The sequence below is a fragment of the Cannabis sativa genome, chromosome 1, assembly GCF_029168945.1.
Source record: "Cannabis sativa cultivar Pink pepper isolate KNU-18-1 chromosome 1, ASM2916894v1, whole genome shotgun sequence".
Classification (NCBI taxonomy): domain Eukaryota; kingdom Viridiplantae; phylum Streptophyta; class Magnoliopsida; order Rosales; family Cannabaceae; genus Cannabis; species Cannabis sativa.
Genome location: NC_083601.1, coordinates 26,015,524 through 26,036,729, shown reverse-complemented (window position 1 = coordinate 26,036,729; position 21,206 = coordinate 26,015,524). Strand labels below are relative to the sequence as shown.

Here is a 21,206-nt window from a genome sequence, read left to right as displayed (position 1 = left end):
GGATCAAATTGAAAAATGCGAAAATAAAAAATATTGCCAAGGACAATGATCCTATTTTCACTGCACACACTTATGTTTGACAAGTGTGTTCAAATTTGTAAGTCTCCTCTACTAAAATAAATTAAAAATCGTGGTTCACAATTGTTAGTAACATGCATATCTTTTTCCTCAACATCAATTAAGTATGATTTGTTCTTGAAATACTAATTAATTATTCTCTTTCGAAAGCATAACATGTATTTTTGTCATTGTAATAATTTTTGATTAAATTGCTTTGTTTAGAATTTCTTATATTTATTGTACATCTTTTATTTTATTTTCGGTTCTTTAAAATTAAAAAATAAAAAAAATAAAGAGAGTGAGGTGTTGGTGACTTGATTCATGGGCTAAGAAAATTTGTGCTTAATTGGTAAGTATCAATATTTATTCTTTCTTGATTTATTTTGATATGTTTCCATTTAAAGATTGATCTCTTATATGGTAATGTGTTTTAATCTTGAAAGATTGTCTTAAATAGGATATTTTTGGAAATAATGTTGGTATTTCTAGTTTCCCTTAATTTTATTTTTTAAAAAAAAGGAAAGGAGAAAAAAAATTTTGCAAGATAGTGGGGCTGTTTCCTTTTGTGTTCTTGGGCTGGTAATTTCTCTTTTTAAGTTGGTTTCCTCTTTTGATCCTCTCTCACATGATTATATAAACCAACTTCCTTTGTCTCTTATTTTCATAACATATCTACCCGTTTTCTATTTCTTTGTGTTCTTGCTTCTTTGTTTCTCATTCTTACTTTCAGAAATTCATGGATAATACTAAGAACCTAGGGCATCCAAGGAAAATGGTGGAATCCGAACAAGCCTTCTCAAATGCTCCTCTTGCTGCTCCAATCGTCTTGCTGCCATGGAGGAGATTCAGCAAGAGATGTCCAAGCAATTGTCCTCATTGATCAAGCTTTATGGGGCATAAGTTTTCTTTCTTTTTGTTTTCGTTGGACATATTTCTATATTTTCATTTCTTTTTGTCTTTGGCCCTTATAGATAAACAAAAAGGGGGAGTAATTGGGTTTTTAATTGTATACTCAACTGTCTAGGGAGAGTTGAGGTTTGTGTTTGTGTTTGTGTTCGTCTTTGGTCAAAGTTAGCTTTTTATTTTGGTTTAATGTTGTGCTTCTCAGGGAGAGTTTTTATTTGTTTCGCTAACTTTGTTTTGTAGGTGTTTGATAATTAATAATATTTTGATTATCTAAAAAGTCAAAGGGGGAGATTGTTAGGTCCTTTTTTGGCAATTTAGTTGTCAAAATATTTTTTAATTAATGTGCATTTTATTGAGCATTCAATTTGTTTTTACCAACTCTGGACTCTTTTTTCAGGGGGAGTTGTGTTTAGTACTTGTGAACTATTTGGTTTACAAGTTAGCATGTTTCTTTAGTTATTGTTGGTTTTCGATTGTGTTACTCAGGAGGAGTAGTTATTTGTTATGGCTAACTTTATCTTGCAGGTACTTTGTGTTTAAAAATATTTTGTTCATCTAAAGTGCCAAAGGGGGAGATTGTAAAGTCCTTTTTTTGGCAAGTTAGTTGACAAAATATTTTTTCTTTTATGGTAAGATTCTTGTGCATTCATAACCGATTTCTTATCTTGTTTATTCGGTTTATAGTTGCTCTTTTCCTTGTTAGGAAAGTTGCACTTTTCAGCTGAACTTTCCTTTGTTTGGAAACTTCTTAAAAGAGAAGCAATTCTCTTTTGGAAAGTTGTCTTTTTTAGGGAAACTTTGATTATTGCCTTTTCCTTATTGATTTCGATTATATCTTGATACAATCAGAATATCTAATCTGTTTTTGGCAGGAATCAAGCATTGATAGAGGATCGGACCCGATTATAGCAAGTTTCCCGTTTCTGGTCTGATCTGCTGCGTCAGCATCCGAATCTGATGCTGCAGATCGTGTTTTCTTAGGAAATTTTTTGTACAGTTGTAGATTCAATCTTATGACTGTCTCTAAGGTTTCTATGTTCTATAAATAGAGCCTAGATAGCAGCCATTCGAATTAGCTCTTCCATTATTCATTTTTTGCACTTATCTTATTTGAGAGAAGAGAGTTTCTTTGTTTTGTGAGAGCCTAGTTGTTCATCTAGGTTCTAGTTGTTTATTTCTGTTCTTACTCTGTCCTAAAGGTTGTTAAGAACTACTTGACTGAACAAGAGATTGGTCTTCGGGAGAAGACTTGATAAAACCTTACTTCAGGAGGAAGTAAGCACTTGGTCTTCGGGAGAAGACTTGTTGAAGCCTTACTTCGGGAGGAAGTAAGCATCCACACTTCAAAGACGAAGGGAGTTCGCGCTTGAAGGTGTTTCAAGAAGTCAGATTCATAAAGTGGATTACAAAGGATTGCGGCAATACTTTAGAGGGAGTCTGTGACAGTCAGTAGTCCCGTGATCCGTAAGGGGAAATACCGGGTAAGCTGTGCAATCCCACATCGCCTGGGGAAGGTCAAGTGGGATGATTCTGAGGCTGTGTAGGTATGGGACTACACAGTTGAAAAGGGCTTAAATGGATTGATTGATACTACCTATATCAACAAGGTGCATCTTGTTTTCCGGTAGCCCATCTCGAAAGAACTCCACAGTTAAGCGTGCTTAGCCTGGAGCAATTTCAAGGATGGGTGACCTCCTGGGAAGTTTTCCCAGGATGCGTGTGAGTGAGGACAAAACACGCTGAAAACACTCGTGTTGGTCTGTAGGGTCAGTCATCGATCCAGGAAGCAGCCAGAGTGTGGCGTACCCGTGTATAAGAGCCATTAGTCCGTGGGTGTAAGGGCCCAATGGAGGCTTGAAGCGGGGACGTTACAAATGGTATCAGAGCCTTGACCCAGCCGGAAGTGTGGTCGACGAGGACGTCGGACCCCGTAAGGGGGGGGTGATTGTGACAGTCAGTAGTCCCGTGATCCGTAAGGGGAAATACCGGGTAAGCTGTGCAATCCCACATCGCCTGGGGAAGGTCAAGTGGGATGATTCTAAGGCTGTGTAGGTATGGGACTACACAGTTGAAAAGGGCTTAAATGGATTGATTGGTACTACCTATATCAACAAGGTGCATCTTGTTTTCCGGTAGCCCATCTCAAAAGAACTCCACAGTTAAGCGTGCTTAGCCTGGAGCAATTTCAAGGATGGGTGACCTCCTGGGAAGTTTTCCCAGGATGCGTGTGAGTGAGGACAAAGCACGCTGAAAACACTCGTGTTGGTCTGTAGGGTCAGTCATCAATCCAGGAAGCAGCCAGAGTGTGGCGTACCCGTGTATAAGAGCCATTAGTCCGTGGGTGTAAGGGCCCAATGGGGGCTTGAAGTGGGGACGTTACAGAGTCTAAACTTGTTTAAGTCAATTGTCTTTGTAATTTTGATACTTTATTAATTGATTTCATTCTCTGGGCGTGGCCCCGTGGACTAGTAGTGTTCGAGAGAACACTGATACCACGTATATATCTCTCGTGTCAAGTTATTTATTTTTCTGCAAATATTTTATATTCTGCCTGTTCTGTTTTGTCACTACAAAACGATTTCTGCTGTAGCAGAATTACTTTCTGCTTCTGCAGACGCATACAGTTTTATATTTTCTTATATATAACTGACATTTGCAAAAATACGGTTTTTCAACAAGTTAGCTGCAGATCGGGTCTGCTCTGTTGGTAATAATTTTATTTTCCGCTACTAATTATTAATAGTGACGGTAATCTATCGTTATTGATGGTTATTAGCGACGAACTTAGTATCCACTATCCACTAGTAATAAATATTAATAGCGGCAAGTATTAGCAGTGGGACGACGAACATTAATAATGAGGTCCGCTGCTAGTTTATATTTTTAATGTTTTACCATTTGAGGAAAGTAAAATAAAATATAAATATAAATTAATAAAAATTATATTTTAAATAAATTATTAATTAATTTACAAGCAACTAAAATTATGATTAACTCAAATAAACTAATACAAATATTGTCTTTCAAACAAACAAATATAAATATTATCTTTGAAAATATTATTTATAATTTTTTTTAACAAAATTATCATCTCCTAAGCAGAGAGTGGCCCAAAGTTTATTTTGAATGTCAGCAGTAAGTCATGGTGGAAAGACAGAAATAAAACCCTAATTAAATAAAAAAATTAAAATATATATCTAATACCGTAAGGACCGTCAGACACTATTTATTTCTCCATATTGGTATGATATTATTGTTGTGAAATTTTTCACACGCAAGTGCACATGTCGTGACAAGTAGTAAACTCACCAAGAGTGAGGTCGATCCCACGAGGATTATAGTTAAGTACGTTAAAATTAAACTTTTACTTCTATTCGGTTGAATAAAAATTAAGAAAGGATTAAAATTAGAAAATAAAAACAGTGAAAGAGTAAGCAATTAAACTAATAAGGAAATTAACAGTTAATAAAAACTAGGGCTTCGACTTCAATTGTTTCTATTGATTATGGCCTATTATGATTATCTCCATATTATCAATTTCTATGCAATAGCAGGTTTACTAAGATAATTTATAATCTTCTCAGATATATAAATCTCAATCACATGCAAACTTTCTACTCTCGTGATAAATTTAACATGCAACAAGCATTAAACACAGAAACCCTATAAGCTATCTTAACCATATAGGTACTTTCGTCCTATATCAAAATTCAGTTCTATTTCACTATAGTATAATTGACACTCACTTCTCATATCTCGCATCAAAATCATAGACAATTTATTGGTGATCAGGCAATTAAAAGTAATTAAGCACGAATGAAAACGAATATATAGAAATTAGGGGAAAATAAATCATATTAATATTATAAAGCAATATCAAACAATATCCATCTAACCCTAATAAATTGTTTAGCTACAAAGAGAAGAAGATAGAGAATAAAATAATGCTAAAAACCATTTGCAGAATGCCTCCAGTTTTGACTTCTGTCTCTGAAATTTGTACTCATTTTTCTCTCTAAATTGCTTCCCACAAAACTATTGAAGTCCACTTCTTTTATAGCCAAAAGAATGATAAAATAAAATAAAATTCGCTGAAGAAAAAACTTATTCTCCTTAGGATTAGAAAACCTATTCTGCTTAGGATTAGAAGAAGATGTGAGTTTTCTGCTAGGTCGATTGATAGTATTTTGGCCCTAACTCTCTCAATATTGCTTGGAATTAGACGATTCAAGATGATCCGGAAAGATAAAAGAGAGATCTAGAACTTTTATGTTTTGACGTTTTCCAAAATATAAACAAAAAATAGTCGAATTTAGGCTTGAAGTTTCAACTTTATTTTCTTGCACAATTTTCTCTATTTTAAATATCATCTTTTTGTGAGATATTTTTATCTTTTTTCCCATCTTTTTCCTTTGATATTTTTCTAATCTTCTTTTATTTTAAATCTGCAAAAATAAAAGATAAGAAGCGTAAAAATGCTCCAAACACGATTAAAACTCAATTAAAAATATACTAAACTTAATCTAAAATTAATACTAAAAATAACCTAACAATTATCCGCTTTCGGCCTAAGCCCTCACAAATTTATTTTTGGGCACTTTCTCAAAATGTCTCATTCCAATAGAGATAATGTATATCCTTATATACCCAAGATCCATCCTTTCTATTTCTAGTCAATGTAGAACTTATTTAGTTGTACACTCAACAATTCTCTCCTCTAACAAATGACCATCTTGCCTCCCCTTAGGCAGTTACAGATCTAATAAACATGAATCTCTTGATTCCAACATTCAAGAACCCCTTGAGTAAGCTAGATGAATCCCTTCACCATCTAGATTCGAAATCCCTCCTTCGAACCAAATTTTGAACCTCCGACGGCTCTAGCAGCAAGCTTCACCACTTGCAAGGACCGTCGCCACCATCTATTCCTCTATTGGTATAATATTGTCTACTGAGCCGAAATTAACCTTAACGAATTTATTTTTGGGTACCTTCTCAAAAGGTCTCATTCTAATGGATGGTGTAATATACGTGTGAAAGGTAAATAAATTATATATGAGTTCAAATTATTCACACTTTTAAGGTAATACTTGCAATCTAATATATAGTTGAAATTAAGATGCAAGACGAATCTTCTTCTTTATTTATTAAGTTTAATAAGAAATAATAATAATCATGAAAATTAATAAGAGTCTTCATTCAGATGGTTAATATTTAATTATAACAAGGATTTGAAGGACTAGAATAATAAATTTATAAGAAGAGTTTATATATAAATATAATTAATTAGATAAGTGGGTTTAATTTTGTTTGACAATATCCTTAATAAGTGTAAGTGATTGAGCAATGTCATCGCATAGCTGATGTGGATCAGGAATGGTGTTTTCATCCACTGCTACACTTACACTCATCTTGTTCACGTAACTTTGAATGCACACAACCAACTCCTGCAATGCAATTACACAAATCAATATTTATATACTATAAATTAACTCCTCAGGTATATATAGTACTGCACTATAGTGTCCAGTATATTCAATACACTGTCCTAAAATGTTTGCAAAAATTTGTTGTATTTTACATAAGTTACTCATCGAATTTTAATAGAATTTTTATATTTTTCAATATAGTATTAATAAGATTATGAACTTAATTTTCGACATTTTTCTTAATATAATCAACTTAAAAACAATTCATAACACAAATAGATGTAGTAAACGTAAATAATTTTATCATATAACCTCTATATATCAGGTAATTATTAAGGTTTTTTTTTTTTTTGACAGAAAATCAGTTCATGACACTATTTAGTAATATTTAGAGTAAATAATATTTTGGACTCTGTGTTTTGCAAAAGTTACTAATTGGACCCTCAATTTTATTAAATGACAAAATAGACTATGTATTTTCCAAAATTGTACAAATAGGACCCTGAATTGATTTTTTGTCAAAATAAAATTTAATAATAATCCGATCTAATTAAAAGTCTTATGACAAAACTGTTTATATTTTCTGAATCTATTCGTGTCAGGAATTGTTTTCAAGTTGATTATATTAAAAAAAAATTATCAAAAATTAAATTTAGGGTCATATTTTTACTATTTTGAAAAATACATGGTCAATTTTGTCATTTAACAAAATAAAGGGTTTAATTGGTAACTTTTGTAAAACACAAGGTCCAAAATGGTATTTACCCTATTATTTAAGAAATACATAATCTAATTTCTCATTTATTAAAACAAAAGATCTAAACAGTAAATTTTACAAAATACATATAGTTTAAAATAATATTTACCTAAAAAAATATTATTTTATAGAGGATTATTATTGTAAATTTAGAGTATGTATTTTTTTACTTATAAATTACCTTTCAAATATTACACTCTTTGATATTTTATATTTTAATCCATGAATAACATTTATAGAAGATGTCGATCACTATACTTCAACATAGCTAATAATAAGTATAGGTAGAGGACTAGCTCGGGTTGGCAATGGTCCCCAATTTTTTTCGATTTAGTTTTTAAATTACATATAAATAAATAATAATTACTTTCTTTCTTATATATGTAACACCTTTATTAAAAAGCCAAATATAATATCACTTAGCTTTTATATGTTTGACTCAATAATAGTACTGTCTTTTTGTAAGTGTAATTAATAATATTAATGCTTACATTTGCTTGGCCGTAAGAATTTGCAGCCAGGTAAGCCATTGGATGACCATAGAAACCAATTTCCTCAAGTGGTCCGACTACGTTCGAAAAGGCCATGGTTGTGCTACTGAATAGTCTTTCGAAAAGGGCACTAGCTGACTGTTATTATATATTTATATTTAAATAAATAAATTAGAATTAGAAAGTGTGTGTTAATTATATTAATTAATTTGATTAATTATAAAGTTAGATATTGATACGTACCATGATGCCAAAAAACTTGAAAACTAATCCAATGATAGAGAAAGTAAAATAAGCTTCAAGAGAATGCTTCTTTCGATCAATGGTTGATTTGGCTTCTCGAACATAGTCTAATGGGTCATCCCTTAAACCTATAGTGAAGGGAAGGAGAACATATGCAAATGAATTTCCCCATTTTGCTTTTGTGTTTTTCTCCATCATATCTGCTAATGCCTGCATACATATATATTTACAAAATTATAACAAATTACATATATAGAATAAATTATATATCTATAATAAAATATATGCTAACCTGAATTCCTGGGGATGGTCTAATGTTGATGAATAAAATTGATCTTAACCGAATTTTCTTTGGAAGATTGTTTTTCTTCTCGGTTTCCCCCACATCATTCTTATTCAATATACCTAACTCATGAGAAAAATAATCAAATATGTTGGTTTCATTTTTGTGAATGAATTACGTACTGATATTTATTATTATATTAAAAGTAAAATAAATACATGCATATATATGTATTACTAAAATTAAGTGAGGTGGATCTACTAGATAATTAATTGAGATGAAATTTTCTCACCATATCTTCTATTGAGATATTTTGATAAACCAGCTTGGGTGGCTCCCAAGGCAACATCATTTATGGTCTGCAAAGAGCCCAAGGTAAATTAAAGAGTAATAAATCGGTGAGTAGTCGCAATAAATAAATTGAATTATATATTGTACTATACTATTTCTAACATTAGTGCTGTACATTAGCTAACATGCATGCACTTTAAATAAAAAATAATGTTATTATTTTATACCATTAATTAAAATATAACTATAAATTATATTTAGATAGACTTTTTCTTAAAAAAAAAATACGTTTTATATAAACAAAAATTCCTAAAATTTTAGTTTTAATGAATTTTACTGTCCAACTTAATTTTAAGGACTCCTTATCTTATATATGGCTCGTTGCTAAATAGCTTCTTTATTAAAGGGTACTGCATCATACCACTAAATTAGTGTGGAATTTCATATTATTTTACTCTAAACATAGACTAAATTATAATGTGCACTAAATTTCACACTATTAATAATGTTAGATTTTAAATTTACACCAAATTAAATGACGTGTAACTTTTTTTCATTTTAAATATTTTTTAATTTTCTTTAAAAATTAACCATAAATTATTTGTTAACAATATACATAATTATATTATAATTAATTAGTATTTATTGGTTATAAATATAAATAGTATAAAATGTAAAATATTTTTAAACAAAATATATTTATTTAATGTGATATTTTGTGTAAATTATTAGAATTGTAGCACTAAAATGCAATAAATAATTCTGCACCAACTTAGTGGAAAATATAAATACACCAAAATAGTACAATTCTCTTGAAGGTGGTCTAACATGTGATTGATATGAAAGAAAATTGGTAGGATAAGTGAAGAGAGCATACCAAGGATGGAGATCATGAGTAGAAGCAATTAATGTTTAACATTAAAAGTGAAATTAGAAGAATAAAAAAGTTTGTGAAAATTATAATACAATACATATACTTTCCAATTTGTTTTATCTTTAAAGAATACAGTTCAAATAAATATATTTATATAAATTAAAATGGAGGAATTGAAATTTATAGATTAGAAGGTCTTCTTATATCTCGATCTCTCCTACCAAACAAGGGATTTCATAACATACTTTATATATATAGTTAAAAGGATACAAGATATATATAGGTTGCAGATCAACATATTTATAACTATTCATTCATTTATTTGTATATAGTATTATTTTTTTATTATTTCAATATAGTGATATTGATATAGGATCTTTCTTTTATATATAAAAATGCTATTTATTATTATTATATTATATATTAATTAATGCATGAAATAATTAATTAATAAGATATTTTTCAGGACCGGGCATTATTCTCAAGGGAAAAAAAACATTATTTTTTTAGTTTTGTTTCAGAGAATGTCTCACAAATTAGAAACAATAATATAAAACTAATTAATTGATGGATGAGATATATATATAATAAACAATAATATATATATTTAGATATATTAATTAATTAATTAAAGTATGTACGTACCGTGTTCATTGCATTCTTGATCAATTTCATATCATCCAAACTAACAATTTTGTAGACAATTCGACGAGGATTATTCTGACTCCCAGGTGGACCTTTTATAGGAGTCTTGCTATCTTTAATCAACAACAAAGCTGTCCCCATAAACTTCAAAACATCCCAAAACGTATTCCAAAACAAATTCAACACCCACCAAACCCTAAGTACTAAGCTCATTAAGTACTTTGCAGTGAAAAACCCAAAGCTCTTATAGTGATGATGAACTGCATTATTATTATTATTATTTTTAGCTGTGGGAAGAGTTGGCAAAGCCTCGGGATCTGAGATTTGGCGTGTACAAGCTAGTAAGAGAGACATGAGAGATATACCATCTCCAATTGAGTGATGAACTCTGAAAATTCCTACAGCCTCTGCCTCTGTGGTCTTCACATTCAGAATGTGGAGATCCCATAGAGGCCTTGATTTGTCAACACTGCTTTTTGTGAGGTTATGAATGTAATCTTCCACATACTTATCTGGGCTAATTGATGATAAATCAACTTCTTCAGGACTTATCACGTGCTTCTCCAAATCAACTTCTGTTCTCACCCATTTCATTTCACCACCCTTAAGTTTCTCATCCTTAACCTGTTATATACATTACATTAATATTAATTATATATATAAAGGAAAAATAAATAAATATAATTATTTATGAAAAAGACTTACAGGCAAACTACAGAAGCGAGGGTGTTTGAGCAAAGTGTGGGGCAAATTGGCTTTAACAACACCAATGTCAATCTTGGTTTTGCAGCCCATCATTGCTAAAATATGAACATTAAAGTTTGGTTCATGGAACAGTTGACCTGCTGGACTCAATGGCTGATCTTGATCTTGATCTTGATCATGATCATGATCATCACCTCCTTCTCCCTTCATCTTCATGATTTGATCATCTTCATGATGATCCATATTAAATTTTGTTTTAAGAGGCCTCAATCTCAGACCTTCATCACAATATGACTGAATATCCATGATTTATGATCAAATAGTACTATACTCAGACTCAGAGCATATGTATGATATGAATATATTGAATCTAGATATGGTATGTATATATATATATATGTTTATTTTGTTAGGAAGAAGAGTACTACTACCTTTTATCTATTTCCTTTCTATATATAGAGGTAGACTTACTATTAATTACCTAGCCCGAACAGGGCCCATCTCAAAAACTTGCTGTGTGCCTAACAAAAATAAAAAACTTTCAAGAAAGTACAATACTTTTAACTTATACACATTTTATTACTTCACCTTAATTAAAAGGATTGACTTCTAGTACATCCTCTATCCTCTATTTGTTTTAATATTAAGAAATGATTTTTAGTCCAATTTTTATGTTTTATTTATTTAAGATTATTTATAATTTTAGAAAATTTAGAATAATTTACAGTGATAAAAATAAAATTTAAGTAATTACTTACTAAACATATATAAAAAAAAAAACAAACATGTATGCAAACAAAACATTAGCACTGTACCTATTTGAATTATTCTAAAAATTTACAAAAAATCTTAAATAAGTACAACTTCTCATGAATATAAAAAAGATAGAAGATGTATATTTGAGAAGGTGCACTATAAATTTACCTAACTAACTATATATATATATATATATATATATATATACTGCTAATACTTATTGATGGTTATTAAAAATAATAATTATAAATAGCAATTTTAGAATAAAAAAATAAAATATTTGCGGTAAAACTCTCTTAGCATTTATAATTATTACACATATTACCCTAATAAAAAAAGTAGCGGCAAAAGTATCTTATATTACGACTTTATTGTAGTCGTACTCTTTTTTGGTCATTAAGTAGCTCAGATAACATGTAGTTACATATTATTGGACCATGTATTAAATAAACTAAAGAAATATGTCGTCACGTGTTAAGGTACATTTACCACCATTTTTTTTTTATTAAGATCATATGTGTAACAATTATAAATATTAGGCTAATTAGTAATTTTTCCTCCCGAATTTTGACATGTCTAAATCGTGCCCCCTAAACTTTTTTGACCGTTAGAAATTCTTCCCGAACTATTGAGATTGTTAAATTTAAGGACTTTTGTCTAATTTCATTCAATTTTACTGTTTCAGTGATTGTTTATGTACTAAACCATGCTCCCCAGACTTTGATATCTACTAAATCATGCCCCTCAAACTTTGATATATATATATATATATAAAATCATGCCTTTTGAACTTTCATCCATGTTAGAATTTTTTTACTAATAAAACTAGACAAAAGTCCTTAAATTTAACAATCTCAATAGTTCATGGGGAATTTTTAACGGCCAAAAAAGTTCAGGGGACACGATTTAGTACATGTCAAAGTTCGGGGAAAAAATTACTAATTCGCCTAAATATTAAGAGAGTTTCACCACAAATATCTCAAAAAAAAAAATTTTAATTTATATGTTTGATTTAAAATATATTTATATAAAAAATATTTAATTCAAACCCTATGTTTAAGTTTTTTCATTGAATATATTTGCATCATTATATGTTATTTTAGCAGGCAGTTTTATATGTTTGGTGTACTATATCAAATATGTATTTTGTACATATAGGAATGTTATTTTTGATATAAAAGAAAAACTTTATTATTAAATATATCATTACTCACTAATTATATGAGTCGAAAACATTTTTTCACTCACTCCAAAATTCCCACACAAGAAATTTCTCTATATCATATTTTTTTTCTTTTGAAGGGGTCAACTTTCATTGATAAAATAGGATAGTTCTAGTTACACTTTACAAATTTGGAATATTATCATTCCAAATCCTCTTTATATATATCTCTAATGTAAACTCAGCAACGTAATGAATCCAGTATTGCCGGTAAGGGAATTGCACAACCAGCCATTATATTGCATCTTGAATCATAAATTACACTTCCCAATCCAACTTTGGGTGCCTTGAGATCTATTGCAGCATCCACATTCAACTTGTATTTCACTTCTACAGGTGGCTTCCACGCATTTTCCTTTGGAGAAACTTTTCCTCTTTCTTGTATTCCATTTCCATACCTCTTCACTCCTGCCTCTTGATATTCCTACACATAAGAAATAACCCAGCCAACAGCTTCTTCAACTGAATTAGAAAACTTTAGAAACAATGAAGCATTCCTCAAATTCCATATTACCCATATAATACCCAAGAAAAACCAAAGTTAGTTTTGTTATAGTTTCAAAACCTTTTAGAATAAACTCTCTAATATCATTGTGCTTGTAATATTTATGAAAGAGACTAAAAGGTAAATTTTTCCAAACTTTCTTTGCCCGAAATCAATCTAAGAAAGCATGAGTCATTGTTTGTTTTAAAACTCTACATCTGGTGCAGACTGGATTTAGACTAACTTGCCTAGTGTTGAGAATCATGGGGTTCCATCTCAAAACCAATTGGTTATGAGTGGAGTAGTCCATGTTCTTATATATGGCTCAATACTTTTACATTTAATCCATGTGGGACAATGTTCTCCAATACCTAGCATAGAGGTTTGAAGCAACAAAAAGTGCATAATTATAGGCTTTCCAAATGAAGTGTGGACCACCACCTCCTAATGAAGTGTTGATCTAAATTTGTTGGAGAGATATAAGCAGTCTTATCCAAATAATATGCTTAAACTAATTGGTTTTAAGATAAAATCTCATGCACCTTATACCATGCACTCACCTATTCCTACTTCTTCAACCATACAAGACTATGGGACTTTGTTAAATTTGTAAGAAACATACCTATCAAATGGGATCATGTAGTCCTTGAGAGTTTTGATGGAAGCACCCTTGCCAAATTTTCATATTAAACCTTTCTTGAGTAATTCTCTACCCAAAAGTAAGGCTTATACCATACACTCATCTATTCCTACTTCTTCAGCCATACACTTTCATATTCTAACAAGGTATCAGAGTCAAAACTAAAACTCTAATAAGTAATCGATCCAAATCCAAAAACTAATTCAAAAATATGAGCCAAAAAGAGTCGCTTGAGATTCGGGGATAGTGAGCCAAAAAGAGCTGAGTCATGTAAGATTGGTGAGCAAAAAAGTAGTCACCATCTTGAGGGAGGATGTTAGAGAGTCCCATATTGATAATATGTAGAAACTAAATATCATACATAAAATGTATGGGCTACTCCTCTCATCGCCTATTAGTTTTAAGATGAAATCTCATGCACCTTATACCATACACTCATCTATTCCTACTTCTTCAACCATGCATACACTTTCATATTCTAACAAAATAATAATAAATAAAAAAAAAAAAAAAAGAACCATAATCAGACTATGGGACTTTGTTAAATTTTGTAAGAAACATACCTATCAAATGGGATCGTGTAGTCCTTAAATGTTTTAATGGAAGCACCCTTGGCAAATTTTCATATTAAACGTTTCTTGAGTAATTCTCTACCCAAAAGTAAGGCTAATCTAGGTATAAGATGGAACGTGATCCTTACTACCTTCAAGAAAAGTAATTTGTTAAAATATTTAGCCTTAAGAAGTTGATCAAGAACTGAATTAGGGTTTTTTAAGAATTCACCATGCTTTCTTAGCAAGCATATTCTAGTTGAATTGAACGAGTGATCTGAAACCTAAACTTCCATAAAACATAAAATTACATAAATCAGCACACTTGCTCCAATGAATTTTATGAGCTAGCCTTATTTACCCCCACAAAAACCTAGTCATTGAAGTTTTTATGGCATGACAAGTAGCAACAAGAACCTTAAAATATGCCATATCATAAGGAGAAATAACTTTAATCGCAACCTTTAATAAAATTTCTTTCCACGCCTTTGAAAAAGCTTTTCTATTCCATAAAAAAAAGAATAGAGCTACCTTTATTAGGTAAGAGATTGAAAGAAGATTTTTTAGACCTTTCAAGAGATTGAGGGAGACCTAAATACTTGCTAATTAAAAATTTACTATCTAACCCCAAATTTTTAGGAAAAGAGCAAAAAATTCAAAAGAAGTGTTTGTAGAAAATAAGTTTGAAGATTTAGCAAAGTTAAATTGACCAGTAGCCTTATTATAAATGTTAAGAGTGTCCTTAATAGTTGAACATGAGTGTTGCTTTACTGCAGTGAATAAAAAACTAATATCAATAAAAGTTTGAAAAATTTTATTCCGAATTTAGTCTTAATTAATTTACGAGAATTAAATAATAGCGGAAGCATACCATAGTCTATAGAATCGACTTTAGAATAGTATAATCTTCTAATTTTGGATCAAAACTTTCTCTGAAACTTTAGTCTCTTGGTGATGGGCATACAAGAGTGAAAAATACGATACAATGCGAATTGGGGACCATTACCTGTTATTAATAACTAATAAAATAGTAACTAATCTTCGTTTACTATTTTTAATTTAGCCCCTCATCAAATTAAAAATTATCTTTATGGTATCCACATGACAATCATGCCCTTAAATCATAAATTTTATTCTAAAATAGACCACATAAATTTGATTCATTTATATGATGACCCTACACACATTTATATGTACAATTATGGTCCCAAATAAATAAATTCCTAACAATCTCTCACTGGGCCACATATGTATCAATATAAATGTGTTAACCTTATTGAGCTCATAATTTTGTCATCATAACTGTAGGCATGTGCAGTATTGTCCATTAACTATATCAATATAGGATTAAAATAGTTTTCATTGTATCAATCACAACTAAACCTATCAATGGTCACATAGATCAATATAACCAAATTACATAGATCAATAATGATAATGTGGTATAAAAATTACAGGCGTAGTGATCTATTCGGGTCAGTTTTTTACTGGGCCTGCTTTACTTTATAGAAATCAAAACTTTAACTTAATGTACAAAGTAAAATAAATTGAATAACATAATTTTTAATCAGAAAGTTATTTGAATACACAATTTCATGAAACAAATAAAAAATACAAAGGATAAGAAAGATAAACTCCCACTAAATCTAGATTTCCTCATACTCTAAAATACTCATACGACTAGTGTGCTCATGAAAGAGCTTGGGTGAAAAACCCTTAGTAAGGAGGTTTGCAATCATGGAGTTTGTACCCAAGTGATCTTTTCGGGTATATAGTTTTGGGTATAAATATAGAAGATTTTAAAAAAAAAAATGAGTTAAAATGGTAAAAAAAAAATAGTGAAATGGGGGGTGATTAACGAGGTGGTTGGCAGAGAGTGTTTAGGGTTTCTCTAGTTTGGAGGTTTCTGAGTTGGCTGATCGAATGAGGAAGATGAAGGGCTGGGGAGGATTATAAACCCTTTAGGCGTCGGTTATTTGGCAATAACCGGCGACATAGGGGTACACTCTATGGCGTTGGTTATTTCCAAAAAATCGACGCCATAAGGGGTTTACAACCCCTCGGTAGATTACCAACCTTGTGTTGTCCCTTATTTTAATTTCCAACAAAAATAAGGGCCTCTAAACCTAAAGCACATTGTTGTAGTAGTGGGAGCTTGTTAGGCTGTGGGCCTCTAAGTTTCTAGTGTCTTTCTAGGTCGAGAATAACCCCTCTCTGTCGGGCTCCAGGCAAGTCGTGCCTCCACCTCCTTCTACAAAGCCACGTTGGCTTCGACCTTCCAAGGGAATGATCAAAGTCAATACCAATGCTCCCTCGATCTTTTTCATGGCTCTTGTGGCTTGGGTATATGACTCGAGATTTTTAAGGCGTGGTTACAACCTCAACTATATGGAAGTTGGAGGGAACTTTTCAACCAGAAAATGGTAAAAGTTCTTGCCTTACACCATGTTGTTATTCAATGCAACTCATAAGCTTGATTGAGAAGATTAATATCTCTTCGAAGTTAGATTCATCTTTGAGTTTAGTCATCTCGAATATTAAAGCTTCTTGCAATTTTTTTAATTTGTGAGTTTCAAATTTTGCCTCAGAACTAAAGAATGTTGTTGTTGATACTTTGGCTAAATTATTTGCTTTTTCAACAACAACTAATACAATCTAATGGCTTGGACATCCTTCTTTCTTGTATCATAAGCATTATTATGGTTGAGGCCATCTATTAAAGATATATCTTAGCTCTATTCTCTTTTGAACTCCTTGCTTTTTGGTGGTGTTTATTGAAGCTATTTTCTCAAAATAAATAAATAAATAAGAATATATCAACAATTCTTAATTGATATGACAAATTTTGTTGAATTGAGTGTTTTTTTATACAATTGTTCATACTTATTATTATTATTATTATTATTATTATTATTATTATTATTATTATTATTATTATTATTATTATTATTATTATTATTTCACTTTTTTTCTACATTTTTTTTTCTTTTTCCACCAAAATTCAACTTCTAAGCTTAGGATCATACACTATAAATTATCTTAAAGTTTTTAAAAATTTATAATGAATTTACTATATTTACAATGATCATTGTCATCAAGGCGAAGGCAAATGGGACTTGTGGGGTCATTAGTCCCACCTCAATTTTTTTATAAATTAATTTTGAAGTGCTTTTATTTTTATACTTTAAAATAGTTTTTTTTTATTTATTTTTACAGAATTCTACACAGAAATTCTTATAGCAACATAAATCTTAACCAAAATTCTTATAACAACTTACATATAAATTATTTGAGCAACCTAAATTGTAAATTTTTTTTAAAAAAAATAAAATAGAATATAGAATAATTCTCCTTAATTTTTTATATATAAATTTAAAATATTTTATTTATTTTTTTTTTACTTAGAAGGGGTATTCGAAGGATCTCTTTGTAAAAAAAAATGTGAAATTACTAAACTATGTTTATAACCACTTAAATATTTTATTTTTACTCCATAAAATTTATATTTTTTCATTTATATCCAAACATATATTTTTTATTTTGATTCTTATAAATTTAATATTTTATATTTTTATTATATCCTCAAAAATTTTATATTTTTCATTTTATCTTCACATAATTTTATTTTTATTCCCATATAAATTATATTTTTCATTAAGAAACGTGGTCGGCTGTCATAACAAAATTAAGATTTTTTTTTTAACCTGTTGGATGGTATGTTAAAGTAATTAATTGGGTATGTGTTGCATGTGCACTAGTTGTATATTTTTATTTTCTTTTCAATAATATATTGGCACATTTATTAGTCGGACAACACACAACTAACTCTTTTATACGATAACTTTGAATTAAACCAACATTTCAGTGTATACAGCTACTGAGCTACCCAACAATAATTTTAAGGAAAATATTGCTAGTAGAAATATTTAATACATTAAAGATTTATATTGAATATTTTAATTAAATATAAGTGGTGTCTAATATTATCTAAAAATGATGTTTTGTCCTAATTATAATAATATAATATTTTAGAAAGTAGTAAGAATGTATATTTCCTCTATACGGATGGGCCCTGCAGGGACCTACTTTTAATGGAGTGGGGATTCCAGTCTATGTCTAAATAGAAAATAGGACGGAGATGTGGATTATTTTTTTTCCCGAATATTAAACGGGACAAACTGAGATCATACTCTCTACGCCTCGACGAGGACATCGATGTTTCTATTTTTTTAGTATATTAGTATTCTTTTTATGAATTTTAAGTTGTGTGTTAGATAATAATTAGCTTATTGAATAATAATTAATGTATAATATTTTAATTTTTATGCCGTTAATAATTTTATATATTTGAGTTTTTATTATAAATTTTATTTTTTTATTGAAGGATTTTCCGTTTTGTTCTTGCTTCTATTAGGGGATTCCCCGCCCTATTCTTAATGAGAAATAACGGGAGTGAGAACTATTAGGTGGTGTTTGGTTGGAGCCTGGAGGTAATGAAATGGAATGGAAAGGAAAAGAAACAATCTTCATTCTATTCATTTGTTTGGTTCCATAATAAAGTGTTGGAATGTTATTCTAATGAAATGGTCTTTCTACTATTTTGGTAGAATGACAATTCTATTTTAAAATAGAAGAAAAGACTATTCCAATGCATGATTAGATAAATTTAATAATTTTTTTTTCATATTTTTTAAATTTTATTCTATTCAATTCTTATTCTTATTCTCATGCTCATTCTCATTTCTATGTTTTTGTTCCTTTCAACCAAACGCCACCTAAAATTTTAATGAAAATGGAACAAGAGAGTATTTTCTATCAATTCTCAATTCCGTGTGCATCTTAAAAAGTACTAAATATCAGTCGTGTCCGTTAGCATTTCTCATCCAAATAATAAATATGCCTACTTCAGTTTTTGTATTTTTGTACATAATGTTTTTCTTTGACTATTTAAATTTTCACTATCTAATTATTTTGATGGTTTATACTTTTGTGTCACTCAAACGATTCACAATTGGTAATGCTGATGTATATTTCACGTGATCCAACTTTATTATTAGGATTAATATTTAACAATAAACACTCAACGATCAACTGTATTATTATTATTTTAACATTTGCCTAAAATAAGGACCATTCATTAATGATAGGATCAATTATTAGGCAATGTCAACATTAATTATTCCAAAGTATACATGTTAAGAATACATAAAATTTTTCCCTAAAAACAAGAATACATAAATTTTTTCCCCCATTAATTTTTCTCGTCATCTTTCACAAAATTATTAATTACAATAAAGTTTGTTAATAATTTATTCTGAAAACAACATTTAATTCCAACAATGTCATGTTATAATATAAAAAGATGAGACATTACCTTACCTTATTTTTTAGACAAATATTTAAAAATGTATAAATCATATTATTTGTGCATCTTAAATGCCATATAAACATGATAACTTTGGTTCCATGCTAATAAATATTTATATATATATACACACACTAGTAAATCACATGCATTATATAAATGCTACCTATATTTTTTATTATTATTAAAATCGTCGCTTATACCCTGTTATAGGCGACGATTTTAAACCGCCAGGAATGTTAAAAAAAAAAAAATACAGATTTTTCTGCTATTAATGGCAGAAAAATCTGTATTTTCCCCAATTTTTTTCTGCATTAGTTATATAATTTTACCTAAATGAAAATATAACAACTAATTAATTTATTACAATAACAACTAACTTTAAAACACATGAAATTTTAGGGGTGTTCATCAAACTGCTCAAACTGCCCGCACCGCACCGCACCGCAAAAAAATGCAGTTTGAAATTCTTTGCGGTGCGATCGCGGTTTGAATTTTTCCTAAATTGCGCGGCACGGTGCGGTTTGCAGTTTTGAATTGTTAATATGATGTTCAAACTGCACCCCACCGCACATCATAAAAATACCAAATTTTATATTTATTTAGGTCCAATATGTGAGTGTCCAACCCAAAGCCCACTAATTATTGTATTATTGAAACTTCATTTTTTTTTCATATTTATTTTCAAGCCCTATGGTATTTGACAAGTGTTGTTCAAGCTTTTGTGTATTTGTGATGGTTTATTTATTGGTGATAGTCCAAACTGCAAAAATTGCATTGCACCGCATTATTTTTTTACAGTGTGATTTCTGCGATTTTTTAGTTTCGCGGTGCGGGCGCAGTATGAGAAATTAGAAAAATCGCATGTGCAGGTTAGTTTGAAAAAATGATCAAAAATCGCACCACTCGCACCGCGAACACCCCTATTAAATTTATACAATAATAAAATAAATATATATAAGAAATAAAAAAGTATATAAATAAATATATATATTTATTCCGAGCTCGAAGAGAGAGAAAGAGAGAGAGGAAGATGAACCGGAGGTGGTGGTGGTCCGACGTATGAGACGGAGATGAGAGGGACATCGACGGGAGGTGGTGGTAGTCCGACGTATGCGACAGAGAGGAGAAGGAGACCGACGGAGGAGGGTTGGGTGGAGATCGATGGACGAGAGAGACGAGAGGAAAGGGAGATCGAGAGAGGGAGGAAGACGGCGAGAGAGGAGGGCGATGGTGCAGATGCGTGGGTGGGATTTTGGAAAGTTAAGATTTTCGTTTTAGGGTGTGGGAAATGGAAAAGAAATAGGTGAGAATAAATAGGTGGGCATGTGGGAAATAGAAAAGAAGTAGGTGGGCACGTGGGAAATGTGGCGAGAAGTAGGTAACGATTTTTTATTAGGCTCTTATACCCGACAGTTTAAAACCGTCGCCTATACTATAGGTGATGGTTTTAAACTGTCGCCTATAAGTGCCCAATAAATTTTATGAATTCCAATTAAAATCA

The 21,206-nt window shown here is 30.4% G+C and overlaps 1 protein-coding gene across 1 annotated transcript; it reads right to left on the bottom strand.

Annotated features, from left to right (window-relative positions):
- Positions 1-6,080: 6,080 nt before the first annotated feature.
- Positions 6,081-11,120, bottom strand: LOC115708124 (wax ester synthase/diacylglycerol acyltransferase 11). The gene is made up of 7 exons (XM_030636324.2): positions 10,685-11,120; positions 9,980-10,603; positions 8,462-8,528; positions 8,179-8,291; positions 7,887-8,096; positions 7,644-7,781; positions 6,081-6,413 (listed from the first exon to the last, which is right to left on the bottom strand). The coding sequence occupies exons 1-7, from the start codon at positions 10,988-10,990 to the stop codon at positions 6,267-6,269; spliced, it is 1,605 nt and encodes a 534-aa protein (XP_030492184.2). The 5' UTR covers positions 10,991-11,120; the 3' UTR covers positions 6,081-6,266.
- Positions 11,121-21,206: the final 10,086 nt, after the last annotated feature.

Bases quoted from the DNA above. Each gene is read 5' to 3' on its own strand.
- LOC115708124 (XM_030636324.2), bottom strand. From the start codon at position 10,990: ATGGATATTCAGTCATATTGTGATGAAGGTCTGAGATTGAGGCCTCTT. The intron at 10,604-10,684 runs GTAAGTCTTTTT...TGTATATAACAG, and splicing joins CTCGCTTCTGTAGTTTGCCT to GTTAAGGATGAGAAACTTAA. The intron at 8,292-8,461 runs GTGAGAAAATTT...CTCATGAGTTAG, and splicing joins ATATCTCAATAGAAGATATG to GTATATTGAATAAGAATGAT.